The sequence below is a fragment of the Boleophthalmus pectinirostris genome, unplaced genomic scaffold (genome assembly GCF_026225935.1).
Source record: "Boleophthalmus pectinirostris isolate CB_2022bp ecotype Guang Dong unplaced genomic scaffold, ASM2622593v1 HiC_scaffold_12, whole genome shotgun sequence".
In the NCBI taxonomy this organism is placed as follows: Eukaryota; Metazoa; Chordata; class Actinopteri; order Gobiiformes; family Gobiidae; genus Boleophthalmus; species Boleophthalmus pectinirostris.
In genome coordinates this window covers 18881521-18895609 of record NW_026571018.1, presented here as the reverse complement: position 1 = coordinate 18895609, position 14089 = coordinate 18881521, and the positions used below count along the sequence as shown (strand labels likewise).

At 39.0% G+C, this 14089-nt stretch overlaps 3 protein-coding genes across 5 annotated transcripts in view; 1 reads left to right on the top strand and 2 right to left on the bottom strand.

Annotated features, from left to right (window-relative positions):
- The window catches only part of zzef1 (zinc finger, ZZ-type with EF hand domain 1), a 29048-nt gene extending 26321 nt beyond the window's left edge, over positions 1-2727 (bottom strand). For 2 of the 3 annotated variants that reach the window (XM_055148937.1, XM_055148938.1), the window contains exons 1-7: positions 2178-2727; positions 1691-1835; positions 1399-1593; positions 1086-1269; positions 806-1005; positions 295-505; positions 110-220 (exon numbers count right to left, since the gene is read on the bottom strand). In XM_055148937.1, coding sequence (XP_055004912.1) covers positions 110-220; positions 295-505; positions 806-1005; positions 1086-1269; positions 1399-1593; positions 1691-1835; positions 2178-2591 — 1460 coding nt within the window. In that variant the 5' untranslated portion in view covers positions 2592-2727. The remainder of the gene's footprint in view (positions 1-109; positions 221-294; positions 506-805; positions 1006-1085; positions 1270-1398; positions 1594-1690; positions 1836-2177) is intronic. The other variant, XM_055148939.1, reaches the window with a different exon arrangement.
- A 48-nt stretch (positions 2728-2775) lies between these two features.
- Positions 2776-4045, top strand: LOC110165088 (neuferricin). The gene is made up of 4 exons (XM_020930250.2): positions 2776-3141; positions 3297-3437; positions 3509-3695; positions 3808-4045. The coding sequence occupies exons 1-4, from the start codon at positions 2844-2846 to the stop codon at positions 3974-3976; spliced, it is 795 nt and encodes a 264-aa protein (XP_020785909.1). The 5' UTR covers positions 2776-2843; the 3' UTR covers positions 3977-4045.
- Positions 4024-12379, bottom strand: ankfy1 (ankyrin repeat and FYVE domain containing 1). The gene is given in 25 exon segments (XM_020930249.2): positions 4024-5136; positions 5240-5330; positions 5406-5552; positions 5623-5747; positions 5828-5918; positions 6048-6195; positions 6264-6440; positions 6548-6748; positions 6827-6983; positions 7096-7214; positions 7347-7515; positions 7604-7757; positions 8018-8116; positions 8209-8410; positions 8557-8654; positions 8743-8945; positions 9151-9219; positions 10063-10267; positions 10715-10880; positions 10943-11092; positions 11244-11367; positions 11435-11570; positions 11954-12072; positions 12143-12286; positions 12288-12379. Coding segments are annotated over 25 exon segments (3519 nt in total). The 3' UTR covers positions 4024-5003.
- Between the last annotated feature and the right edge of the window lie 1710 nt (positions 12380-14089).

The window sequence follows — 14089 nt, the reverse complement described above, 5'->3', positions numbered from 1 at the left end:
TAGCCCCAGTCAATACTTTGATTTTAGCTTGTTTTTAAATGTGATTAAGTCAGCATTACAAACTGTAAAAGAGATAAGACAGTTTGCTGATATTACAAAATGTCATTACTCAGCTATCCTTAAGAGGAATCCATCCACTTCCTCCAGGATGTTCATGGAGAAAGGGAACTCAGCAGATGATGGCGTTAAAGACAAAGGTGGCATGTGCCTTAAGGTTTTTCTAGAAACACACAAAATTATTTATCAGATTTATTTTAAAACAAAACACAGGTCAAATTATGAAATGCATCTTACTGTGTGCTCTGAAGGACAGTGTGTGCCAGAGCTGCGTTGGACTCCATAGAAGCAGTGACCAAAGAGGTGAGGAGAGAGAGGTACCAGATAGCTGAAGCATCCGAAACAGACACGTCCTTACTCTTGGTAATCTGATATCCCAGTGTCTTCAGTCCATGAATCCTTGTGTCACATCCATCACTCAGGCAACGCTTTATGTTGATTTGAATATCTAAAAAAAAAAGAAAAATTGAATTGCTGAAATTGTTTATAATTGTGAATGTTGACTGCTCAATGTGCTCAGATTTCCCCTCAGGAATAAATAAAGCAATATGGTTTGATTCTTAGACCGATTAACACAAGATATGAAATACTCAACACTGAATAAAATAAATAATAAAATAACATATTAAAATAAGATAAGATAAGAAGAATAAAGAAGATAAGATAAGATCAAATAGTTAGATAAGATAGTGTAACTGAAGTGTTGGCCAAATTAACAAAACAAAGAGACTGACAGAGGATGACTCACATGGGTGTGTGATGTTGGCATTTTCCAAAAGGGCTACATAGCCTGTGACATTGCTTGGGATACGGATGTCTTTTATTTCCTGCAATGAACGTCTATTTTTTCCTACTGCCACTGAGACAAGCTGAGGCATATAGCTGTGGTCATTGGAAGCAACAGCGATGGCCAAACGCCTCAAAACCACATCTGGTTTCATTTTTAATCTGAGAAAAGAGAAAACAGAGACTGTGATCCAACACAATTACTGAACAAAAACACTAGAAATCTCAGAAAATGTTCTTGCCTGATCCAGTGTGAACGAGCGCTGCCATCGGACTGCCAGAAAGACGATGTTTCACCATTTGTCATTTTGTAAATATCTGAAATATTCGATGATGCTTCAATCGTGCTGTAACACTGAGTGACCACCTTGACCTTGTCTACATCTGGATCACGGTTGAGCTCTGCTCTGTACTGGATATCTAAATCTTAAGAAAAAAGACACACACACAAATAACAGTCAGTTATGTATGTGCATGGGAGCTGTTCTAGACAGTATTTGTTCAAGCTAACCAAACAATTATTTCAGTTATCATGTAAAGAGTACTGTTACTTACCTTTTTCTTTCTGTAGGAGGAACTCTAAATAGTCCTGGACAACTGTGGACCTCATGGTGCAGATACTGTTATAGCCCTCTAAAAGAGGGAAAGGGATGGCACTGCTGGGAATACGATTCCTATGTAAGAATTTGAGGATCTTAGAAGCATGTGCCCCTAACCGGTCTTTGGTCTTGGAGAAAATGTCAACAAAACCTAAAAGGAAAAAAGGACAATACACAAACATAAATAAAACATATATTTTTGACTAATTAGTTTTTTCCTTGCTATTTCTTGAGTTGTAAAGATATACCTGGAGTTAGTGAGCATGCCTGTAGTTGTCTAATTACATGACTGAGTTCTCCCTGTAGATTGGCCCCATTGGAGTTCTTTAAGGCAATCAGCATAGTTTCTACATCCACCACCCCATCTCCTTCAGCATCAAACTGACCAAACGCCTGAGGAAATAGAAATGTCATTAAATGTGTCTTCTTAACTCATAGTTTTACAAGATAAACATATAACACAACTATGGAATGCACTCCCACAGTGCGTAAATTGCATGACAACATTCACCTATTCACGTGCAGGGATAATAGCCAAACACAGTGACAACAAAGCAGTATGCTGTAACTACAGCCTTTCAAACAATGACAACTGGCCTGAGACTATTTGTGACCTTTGTGTACCTGTCCTGGAGAGATTTCAAAAACACAAACATTTCTCAAACTTTATGAAATGTTCACATCAATGAGACCAGGTAAATATACACACAGGTGAGTATGTGTATGTTGCTGTACCTCTTCACACTCTTCTCTGGGTGCATCTCTGCTTTCCAACATCTCACAAAACTGTTCCACATTGACAGACTCTTCTCCACGGTTCAGCCGGTCCTCCAGCCACCGCACAAGAACACCTTCATTCCCGGCCAAAACCGACTCCGGGATAGCCACTCCTGAATCACTGATGCGAGCTGCAGCTTCCCTGAGTTTCACTTGTTCCAGGAGAGCCTCGGGATTGGGGGGTCCACCAGTGGGCACCGACAGGCCATTTGATCCTCTACCGCTTCTGCCAGAACCAGTGCCTCCGCCGCCACCAACACCGACGCCAGTGGCCGCAGAGGCCGGACTGTCTTCCGCGAAACCGGGACTCTCCGTTTCCATGTCCTCCTCGTCGCCACTGCCTCCCCCGCAGCCACTCTCCGAATTCCCCATGTTGATCTTGCCCACCTACAGTCTCCCCTAAAATCTCTGCGGCCCACAAAGTGTTACTTTTGTTCTGATCACAGCCCTCTCTAACCTACACCCGAGCACAGAGTAGAGCTGTCTCCACTACCGCATTGACGTACGGAACGTCACTTTGCAAAGGAACGTCCCGTGCGTTCATGTCCTGCGCATGCGCAAGGTCACATTACAGGAAGCACCTGCCTGATAAATTTTGGATTCTTTATTTTAATTTTCATTTTAATGCGATATGAAATTATTACTGAAGATAGCAATATTTTCAGGGAAAAAACTATGTTGGGCTATGTGTTAGTTGCGTTTTTATCTGTACTCCTCGCAGCGATATTTATTCCACACAAATGGTCTCTCACGTTCAGAAAAGAATCAGCATCTATGCGACTCTTAAACTCGTATGAATTGTCATTTTACAATGGCGAGCAAGGCAGTAAAGGCCTATACTTGGCCTTACTGGGCCACATCTTTGATGTAAGTAAAGGAGAGAAGCATTATGGACCAGGTGGAGCTTATCATTTCATGACAGGTGAATTTTATTGTTTTATTTATTGATTTATTAAAATCTCATCATCAGGGGATCAGTAAAAATCTCTTGCATGAAAATAACAATAATTTAATTTGATTGTTTATTTTTATATATTAAACCGTATGTCTATTTTAAAATATTAAACTGTATTTTAGGAAAAGATGCCTCACTGTCCTTCATCACAGGGGATTTCACAGAAAGTGGACTGACAGATGATGTTTCCAGCTTGTCTCCTTTGCAGCTGGTGGCTTTATACGAGTGGTTATCCTTTTATCACAGGCAATACCAACATGTAGGTATGTGTGTCATTAGAAATCATAGCTCTGAAAAGTGAATTGTATTATGTGTTACATGTGTATTGTTTAAGGGCTCCTTATTGGGAGATATTATACAGAAAGTGGGGAGCCTACAGACACTCTTCTACAGGTAGAGGCATCGGTAGCTGAAGGCCTCAGACTCAAAGCACAATCTGAAGCTGATAAGACTCGCTTTCCACCATGTAACTCTGAATGGAGTGGGTCTACTGGGGGACGGGTCTGGTGTTCTACCAAGAGGTATTTAAATCAAAACACTGTATACAGGTTACATTATTCAGTGATGCAAAGAGATTTAGACCTCCCCTTTTTTGAAAGTTATTTAATGTAGTTTTTCTCTTTTTTTATTCAGTGGTGGAGTTGACAGGAAGTGGACTGGTGTTCCAAGACAGCTCTATAGTCCTGGGTCCAATGTTGCTCGTTGCGTCTGTGTTGAAAACCCATCTGAAGATGATCCTAGTTTAAAGAAATATCAAGGCTGTTCATCATCTTCTGAATCGTGCCTTATCAGACTTGATTAGTTTCAGTTTTTGTACCATTCCTTTGTAGCAAAACACAATAAAGCACATTTTTGTTTTTGATTGCCTTTATGTAAAGTTGTCCCTCCTTTCTCTAAAAGGATACATCAGAAGGAACAGGCTAGATATTTGAGCATACAGATACAATACAATGTGCATAAAAGATTAAACAATGTGCATAAAAGGTTAACAGCGGCAAGATTTAGGTTTGTCACAATGACAAGCACAAACTGCATTAAGTACAAAACTGTTGTAGTGGTCAAAAATATCACACATTTATCTGTACAATTTAACAATACTTAATTGAGCGCCACTACACGGCCATTATGTCTCTCCACATTCCCCCGCTGATCTGAAATGTCATGTCATTTTTATAAAGTGCACCTGTTAGGCTTAGAAATTAAGAAGCATTGACCCAAATCATTGGAGGCAACCCTGTGGAACTACCATCATATGTGTAGGTCAAAATGGAATGTATTTTTTGAGTTTTCAAACATGCCACTTAATTTACTGGAACAAAGAATTAAAATCATGTTGATATTTTGTTGTGTGGGCTGAGGACCAAGAGCATACTCTTTCCTGTATAAAAGACCCTTTTTCTAGTTTCATTAAACCCAATCTATTACGTTTAAAAGTTAGCAACAGTTGCAAATAGTGTTAAAGGGAACGCATTGCATGCGAGTCAAGTTCCATTTCTTAACAACAGTCTCTTGGGTTTTTGCAATGTGCAACTTACAACTTCCTTAACGTTAACGATGATATCTTTAAATCATAACTGAAGTTACAACAGATGTCTGCTACAGAAAGTGGTCATCAGTGTGGGAAGTCACTTGTCAATTGTATATTTTGATCTAAAAAATATTCCATAGTTGAAAAGTCTACATAATATTTTTTCTATATATTCTATACTGTAATAGTATATCGGTAATGATCCAAAACTGCCATTTGTTACTGTCACTAATGAAGTCCTCGTTGTACTCCTGAATAACTGTCCAATAATAGGCCTTTGAAAAATATAGAAACACTGGACTTATGATACCCCTCCCAAAGTCAGTACATCAAAGCAGATGTCACACACCCTCACAGGCTTGTTCAGATCAAACTTAATTATTGGGATCTCTTTTATAGAGCACTTGTGGCACAACAGACGCCCACAGTGACGGCTATAAAGAAAAAAAGAAAAAAAAAAACAAGCAACAATTAAACCATGTAAATTGCAAATCTGCTGTGCATTTTTAACTGTAAAATATATTTAAAAAATTGTACCAGTGATGTTTCCGTGTTGTAACACCAAATTTGGCACCACATTCATAACAGTTTGATCCATCACACCATGGGGGCTCTTTGGAAAGCATGTCTAAATAAAGTAAAAATAAAGCATGTAAAAACAGACTAAAAACATCAAATTATCAAAATGTGTGTAGTAACTGACCTAAAAGGCGAAAGAGCAGCTGTTTGGTTGCAACTTGGTAATTAAAAATGTTAATGCCCTGATTATTATTGACACCAAGTCTAGCTCCTGCTCTTACGATGGCACGGCATAAATTAGCATTTCCCTTCATGTATGCCAAAAGAAGAACTGCAGAATAAGCAAGCATGTTTTAGAAATTTGTTGTATTTACTTCAAACGAAGTGAATGTATAACGCACCTGTGTTCCCTTCATTGTCTGGTTTGTCAAGAGGATACTCGGGCATACACTCCAGGAACAATTCAAAAATGGCGGCAGCATTCTCCTTTCCATAATGGCCCAGTACGTGCATTGGTGACTGACCCCTGACATTTACACGAGAAAGTCATCATTCCAAATATAAACAAAGAAATGAGAAAGAAAAAGGGAAACGCAAGGAAAATACCTGAGATTGAAGGCCTCTGCATCAATAGTGGACTCTGTGAGAAGTACTCTGACATTGTTAAGGCGGCCCTGCATCACAGCCAAGTGCAGAGCTGCAGAAAAATATATACTTATTAGACATATAAGCAGACTTTATATATATATATAAGAACTATTATTAAAAAAAAAATCACAAAATTAATTCACTTCTCCATAAACTTTCATCAAAAGCATTTAAATACCATTGTTGCCGTTTTCATCTTCTGCAGCAAAGTCAATTCCATTTTCCAACAAAACAGAACAAATGGTGGCAAGGTCCTGTTGGGCAGCTAAATGGAGAGCAGTCTGTCTGTGCTTTGTCATCTCATTGATTTTAGCACCAGCAAGTAACTGAAAAAAGGGTTTAATTAGATTTTTTACTTAATTAAATAAGTGTCACAACTGATCTATACACATACCAAGTTGCGCACAATAATCTCAGATCCAGCTTGGACGGCTAAATGGAGAGGGGTGAGCTTGGCTGAATCCTGAACCCTGGAGTTGACATTTGCTTGGACACTTATGAGGAACAAGACACTTTCAATGTCTGAATTCTGCACAGCTACGTGAAGAAAGTTGCGCCCTTTGTTATCCACCTAAACAAAAGCACAAGGTGGGATGTCACAAATCGATGTATTTGATTTAATATACTGTTAATTATATGTTAACATATAAAACCAGTCTAATATTTGTACAGCATTACCTGCTCAGCAGCACCAGGCTCCCGCTTAAGAATAGCTTCTGCAGCCTTATTGTTTTTGTACGTCATGGCACAAGCAAAAGGGGTCATTCCTTGACGGTCACGAATGGTGAGGCGGATCTCAGGATGGGAAATAAGTAACTGTATAATCACATTGTGTTGGCTGCTAATGGCAGCATGAATGGGAGCTCTGCCCTCTGCATCCTAACAGGAAAATTACAGATATGTTTTGTTGTTCCATACTTATACTTTGAGGGTGTACAGGTTAATGTAGTGACTAACCTGTGCGTTAACATTTGCTCCAAACTCTAGAAGGCACTGCACTACCTCCTCCAGGCCCCAGCTGCTTGCTAGGTGTAGAGGCGTTTGTCCATCTCTGGCTTCTTCATCTCCTTCTCCATTTGGTCCTGGTCTCCTGGAACTGTTCACGTCACACCCACTACAAATACAGAGTTAAGATTGTAAATGTTTATGTTTTAACAAGGGCAATTCAAAACAAACATGGTATTAATGATTCAATGTTTATCCAAAATATGTTGCTTTTTGAATACCTGCGGATGAGAAAGCAAGCAATGACCTCATTGTTCTCGTCAACGGCTCTGTGCAAAAGTGTCTGCTGGCAACCAGAAGGGCCCGGGCTCCAACAGGTGGCATCACACCCATGACGGACCTAAGAAGAATGAAAGAAAAACACAACCTACCTCTTAAATTAAGTACTATTGTCTTTTCTCTAAACATATATTTCTAAATAGCATCATATTTCATAAAAGGCCTCTTATCATATGTGTACTTATGAACTCACCAGGGTGGAAGCAATATCCTCCAAACCATTGACCAAGGCTAGCCACAGAGGTGGGTCTCCTTTGTCATCAACAACAGACATATCAGCTCCTCGTGTGCAGAGAGCATCCACCACCAGGGGGAGCTGGTTACTGATGGCTAATTGTAGTGCTGTTTGTCCCTCTTGTGTCCTTTTGGAGGAAAGAGCATACATTATGTCGTGCCTCTTTTGTTTATGCACATGCCAAGATGGTGCTCAACAATATGATTACAACTCACCTCACATTGATGTCTGCCTGATGCTCAAGAAGGAAGAGGGCACTTTTACTGTCTTGTCTTTGGATTGCCATGTGAAGCAGGGTTTGTCCATTGGACATAGTGTCATTAATAGAAGCCCCTGAGCCTAGCAGCTGTGCTGCTATTGTGTGCATGCCTATAAGAGAGGAGAAGAGTAAGAAGTAATGAGAACTTTACAAATAAACGTTTTTGACGGATATGGGTGAATGATGTGGATATGTTTGTTCAACAGTCTACAATCAGACCCCAATCAGACCACTTCACTCCTAACCTTTCTGAGAAAACATAAGCATTATTTTAAGTGAGTGCCCACCTCCTACATCAGGAGGTGGGCGTCACATTTCTCAGGGACACAAAGAAAAATACCGCATTATTATTAATACTTTTGCTGCATACCTGTCCATAGAGCCAAGCCAAGCACAGTCTGGTCTATTGAGTCTTTGAGGCTGAAGTCAGGAATAATCTGGAAATTGTTCGTTGCATGAAGGGCATTTGCTGTAACACAATCATTTAGAGCATTTAGAGCTTTGCAATGACTGTGATAAATAATAATAATAATAATAATAAATACAGAATCATTTAAAAACCTTTTTGTTCAAGAATGACAGAGACCACATCTGGGTGATTGTGTGCAATGGCCATGTGTAGTGGGGTCTGCATAGCCACACCATGGTTGTCATCAGGTAGAGCCTTCTGTGTCTGTAGGTTGGGGTTTGCACCCTGCTGGAGGAGCTCTGCAGTTAAATTGGCAAGGCCACAGCGACATGCAGTGTGAAGTGGACTTTCACCCTGAAAATAAACTAAATCTTACACATACATGGTATAAACTTTTGATTTAATAGTGCATTAAATATGTTAAGGGAATTATGAGCCTGACAGTGTAACATTAAATCTAATCTTATGCAATATTCAAAGTCCCCAAAGCTTATACTTACCCATTTGTTCACATGATTCACCTTTGCCCCATGTGTAGCTAAGAAAAGGGCAGCTGCCTCATTGTATGCCAGAGCTGCTCTCTGCAAGAGGCAATTTTCTACACAAAAAACAAACCAACAAATAAAAATAAAAAATTAATGGAAACACACAGAGACAATAAAAAAAGAACACAGATTATATTGTACCTGTGGTTGTGTCCGGAGCATCGGGGTTGCTTCCTCTGTGGATGAGCTGTGCTGCAAAGCTATTTTCATCAAAGGAAGTGCCATTTACTACCGGTGCCTCATCTTCAAATGGATTTACAGAGGAATCTGTAGAAACTGTTATATATTGCAAGGCCAGCCACAATGGTGTGCTGCCTTCATGATCTTTGAGTTCCAGGTCAAGCCTAACAAAACAAAAACACATCCATAGTTACCACAATAGCACTTTTCATCAGACATTAGTCAACAACTATTGTGGCAAGATTACATTATGTCAATAATTGCCAAAGAGTGAAAACATACATTGAAGTAATATAACCTTTTGCCATAAAACCAACTTGGACAACAGGGGGATTACAAAGACAACAACTACTGTAAAAACACACTTACTGTTTGCACTGTAGAAGCTGTCTGAAAACTGGCTCATTTCCTGACGTCACAGCTTCGTGTAAAGGCGTTCTGAAATTATATAAATAAATTCAACACTATTTCTTTGCAGGGAAGTACAAATTAGGGATGGGCATGATTAATCGATAATTGATCATTAAGAATTTCATCGATTACGTTGATTTTAATCGACAAACCGAATGTAGGTTGCTGTGCGTAGCGTGACCAAACAGGGGTCCGTACATGTAGCTTTCTGCACTCAGAAGGAGCGAGACACAAACAGTAGGTCAGTCTGCAGCGTGCCGAAGCACAAATGTGTATTTAACGATGATTTGTACAAGAAATTCCACGCTTTCTGTTGCGTTCGGGACAAGTGGGAGTCCATGTACACAGTGTACAAAGCAGCACATATGTTTCGGTGTCCAGTGGGAAAAAGTTTTACCAGGTGAGAGTCGCGCAATGTCGATGACGAGTCCCCACCTCCCACCCCTCATTCAGTGTCCTGGTTTTGACAAACGCAAATCTGGTCACACTAACCTGTATTCCACTGAATCATGTCTTTTAATCCGACAGAAATTGACCGCATCAGCGCACAAGAGCTGTATTTTTATCTTCGCTGAGTTTATGCAAATTAGCGATGCGGTTTTAAGTTTCGTTTCTGTGAGAGTTGCGCAAAAATGAATTAAACACATTATAATGTCAAACGGATTGATGTGGCTCTAGAGTCGTTACGGTTTATATGTCGTAAAGTTGAATTTATTTATGCAGGTAAGTAGTGCGGATAGTAATAATAATGATGATAATTTTAATATAAAAACGTTAATGATTAATCGATAATCGATCGTTAATTCTTCCGACGATCGATTAAGAAAATTTCATCGAATGCCCATCCCTAGTACAAATCATGTAACCTACCTTCCCTTGCTGTTCTGCATGTTAGGATTGGCTCCGGCCTTGAGTAAAGCTTCAGCTATCTGTGCCATTCCAGCCATGACTTCTGCAGAGTGTTTTTTAGGACTAAAAGAGCAAACCAAGTGCAAAGGTGTTTCTACTGCGCCCACAGTGGCAGCATTCACCTGAGCCGAGTGTCGGATTAGGAATATGGAGGCAAATTCATCACCTAGTTGAAATAAATAAAAACATATTAGCATTCAGGAAATTAGTAACCAAGTTCTGCATAGGTCATGATAATTATTACATCAACTTATCGTTCAGTAAATAAGGGATATACTTTTTTGTCTTAATATTAACCATCTGTACATTTTATTTACACTAGTGCTCATACTTTAAGTTATTTTTTTCAGGTAGATGATATATGTATGGCTCTTTATTGATACTTATGTATGTAATCTACTAGTTTGTTTCATCATGCCATTTTATTCTTGCAGATATTTTCTATTGATTAATCTTCTTTATAATGTGGTTTACTTTTCAGCTCAAGCGTCTTCAATATTATTTTATTATTATATTATGTAACAATATATCACACTTGCAGAAATTTTATAGTGACAGGCCTAGTTCTGCATACCAATAACAAATAATAGAACTAAAAGAGGTAACTCCTAACCTCTCTGAATGGCCTTGTGCAGCAGGCTCCAGCCGCTCTGATCCACCATGTCCACATCGGCCTTGTTGTTTACCAGAGTGGTGGCGATGCTCTCTAATTTTCGGGAAAGTGCCAGATCAAGTGCCAGATCTCCATTGTTATCTAGTTCATTTAGCTTAGCAGGCAGCTACAAAAAAAAAAAATATGAAAAAAAGAAAGTTTTAACGTAGAATGATTTGAGCTACTAACCTGTGAATCCATTTCAATCAGATACAGAAAGACCACGTCTTCCCTTTCTACTTTAATAGCTTTGTGAAGAGGATACTCTGTTTTAGACTTGATCATTTTGTACAGCAGTTGGGCGCTCATAGTACTGAAATCCTCCTTTCTGAGGTCATCCTAAAAAAACAAAAAAATACAGAAAGCACAGACACAGCAGTCAGGTGAAGTGATTATACATATTTATGATGTTTTCATTTATTAAGATCATAATGGTTCATAATAATCATGAGCGTCATATTATTCTAAAATATAATGGCCTGTTACTTACCCAGTGACTGGCAATAATCTCTCCACAATAGTTCATTAAAGTGGCGGCATTCAGTTCTTCTGCTGTTTGATAAAACCGAATGCAGTTTCTGACATTTACAGAGGACATTACACCCTTTTCACATCTAGGGAGAGAGAAAGATATTTTAGTACAAAACATGTATGATAATGTATAGAAAGTCATACACTGACCTCTCTCTAAGCAACTGAAGTTGAAAACGATTGGCCAGCTTCATTAAGTCAATAAGAAAGGCATCATCCTCACTAAGTTCTAATTCGTCCGTATAAGCCCAACGCAACATTGCAATGGCAACATCGGCTTTGCAATCTGAAAGAAGACCAAGTTTAAGTTACTTTAAACTTTTGCTGGATAATAAATAAAAAAATACACAGTTTTGGGACAACGGATGGAAATTAGCCTTAGGCTACAATCCGGTGTGTTTACATTCATGTTGTCATGTTTGTTCATTAACATGCTCTGTCCCAATCAAATAAATAAATAAATAAATAAAACAGTGCAAATCGCTAAGACAGCTGTACATATAATAACATTATGTTGTAGACATATTGTTTCAAGAGTGAATACAATTTTAGGCTGATTACAGCTTTCCAAATGGATTTATATATCTATAGATAAATTTAAAAATTCACCAATGAATGACAATGAGCTCTTTGAGTGCTTTAAAAAGCACATCGTTGCAAAGGTCTTACCAGAGAGGTCCAGTTCAGATGTAGAGGCCATGTTGGTCAGGCTCCAGACATCACTGCGTGCTGCTAACACAAACTTGTGTGCACAGAGCTCTTCACCTGCGAGCTTAACCTTCAGGTCACTAAAAACAAAACAAGTCAAAACCACTGACCCACCACTCATAAACCATTTCTCAAAAACACCAGTATCACCTGTACTGCTCCTGTCGGTAAAGATCTGCCACGATCTCCAATAAACGGCTGATGAAGCTGTCTGCAGAGGTTTGTCCTGGGGAGCCCTGAGCAGCGGAACCCTGAGCAGAGGCCTGAGCCGACAGCACTGCACAGCGCCGCTCTGTCGGCCAACTTCTGCTGCATCTTCACATACTCCTGCCGAAGCAGAGTCAGGTGCTTCTGCAGCTTGGCCACCTCCTCTGTACCAAGGAACATGATGCCAAAGACAAACATGCATTCACATATACACACACACATCACATACAATTCTAACTAAACTTCAACTAATCCTGGAAACAAACCTGAATTAGCCCAGGACTAAACTAAGTGAACATTAGGATTCAGGGTTACTCTGTGCTCAAATCAAGAATAGTGTGAATGCACCCATTCTTTCAAAAGTTTTTAATTTATAATATTTTGGCCTTAAATATTTCCTGGTACCTAATATTAATCAATAACAGTGCAGAGACTGAACTGCGTTAATATATTAGTTAACATATTACAAAATGGATCAATTTGTGTTATGCAACTGTTATTTATCTTGCAGGTAACTACTGAACAGTTGCGTATGAATGTTAGTGCAAATATTATAAGGAACTGATACCGAATCCAACAAATTTTCCATGACTGGTGCTGATATCCAAAACCAGTATAAGTATTGTCCCTACTAGTCTATTAAGATTGATAATACTAAAAATAATTACAACAATCAAGTCCTACATTCATGTACTAAATTGCTCAATGAGATACTGTTGTCAAAAGATCAGATAAGAGACATATTTCAAAAATGGAAAGAAATCACTTAAAGAAATGACTTTATACTTTTGCAGTGTTACCAAAAGAGTCATTGCCTAGTCTCAAAGCTGAGTCCACTCACCCCATTTCCTTCCTTTTAAAGCAGTAAAGTTTCAGTTGAAAAATAATGCCGAGGTCAGCATGTTACTTTGGCCTTTCTCGTAAAGGGATTCTGGTCATGGGACACATGGAGATGATGGGTCTATGCTCTTCTTATACATAGATACTTGCATACTAACAGGTTATAGTACATTAACACGGATAATAAAACCCTTATAGAAAGGGTTGCAATAGCAAGTGAAAAATATAGGTTCTTTTCCTAAACACACTACCCTACAGCACAATTTGTTTATTGTTAATTTTGTTTGGATTAATATGAGAGTTACTGACAATGAGAAAACTATTTGAACATTGATTTTACGGCATTACTATCAACTTTGCATCTGTAAATGTGTAGTTATTTTTATAGATCAAAAAGATTACATTTTGTTGAAATAAAACCAGTAGAAAGGTTACAACATTTGCATAAAGGCTTCCAACTCAGAAGCAGTTCTCATGCAGTAAATCCAACTGCAAGTCAGCCAATTAAAACAAGTTAACACTAAGTTGAAAGACAATCAACCAAACGCTACCCAACCATAGTGATTAAAACCCCACCTGACAGCTCAGTTCGGCTAACTACAGTAAAAATCAGCTAGCAACATAACGACCACCCACTATTGAGTTTCCTGACGCCTTTTCCATTGGTTATTCACGTTATTAAAGCTCTGTCACTCTTAAGTTACGAGATGCATATTGTAACGCCGTAATGTTAAAATGCATAACACGGTGAACGGGTGTGTGCTAAAGACCAAAAAAAAATCAATCTCATACCTTCCGCCATGTTGCTCCGGGCGAGCTCCGCGACCTGACTCTGGTATCGCGATACCGCCGAGGCCAAACAGCACCGGGCGGCGTTCACGGGACTCAAGTAAAATCCATATTCACATTTTAATTCCTCTCAAACCCACATAATTCCTATTAAGTACAATCCGTCTCTGTTTAAAGATCTACCTATATTGATATACGGTGGTATGGTATATGGTATATAACTTTTCTAGTAGAGAGTACGCCACCTTCACGTCTATATCA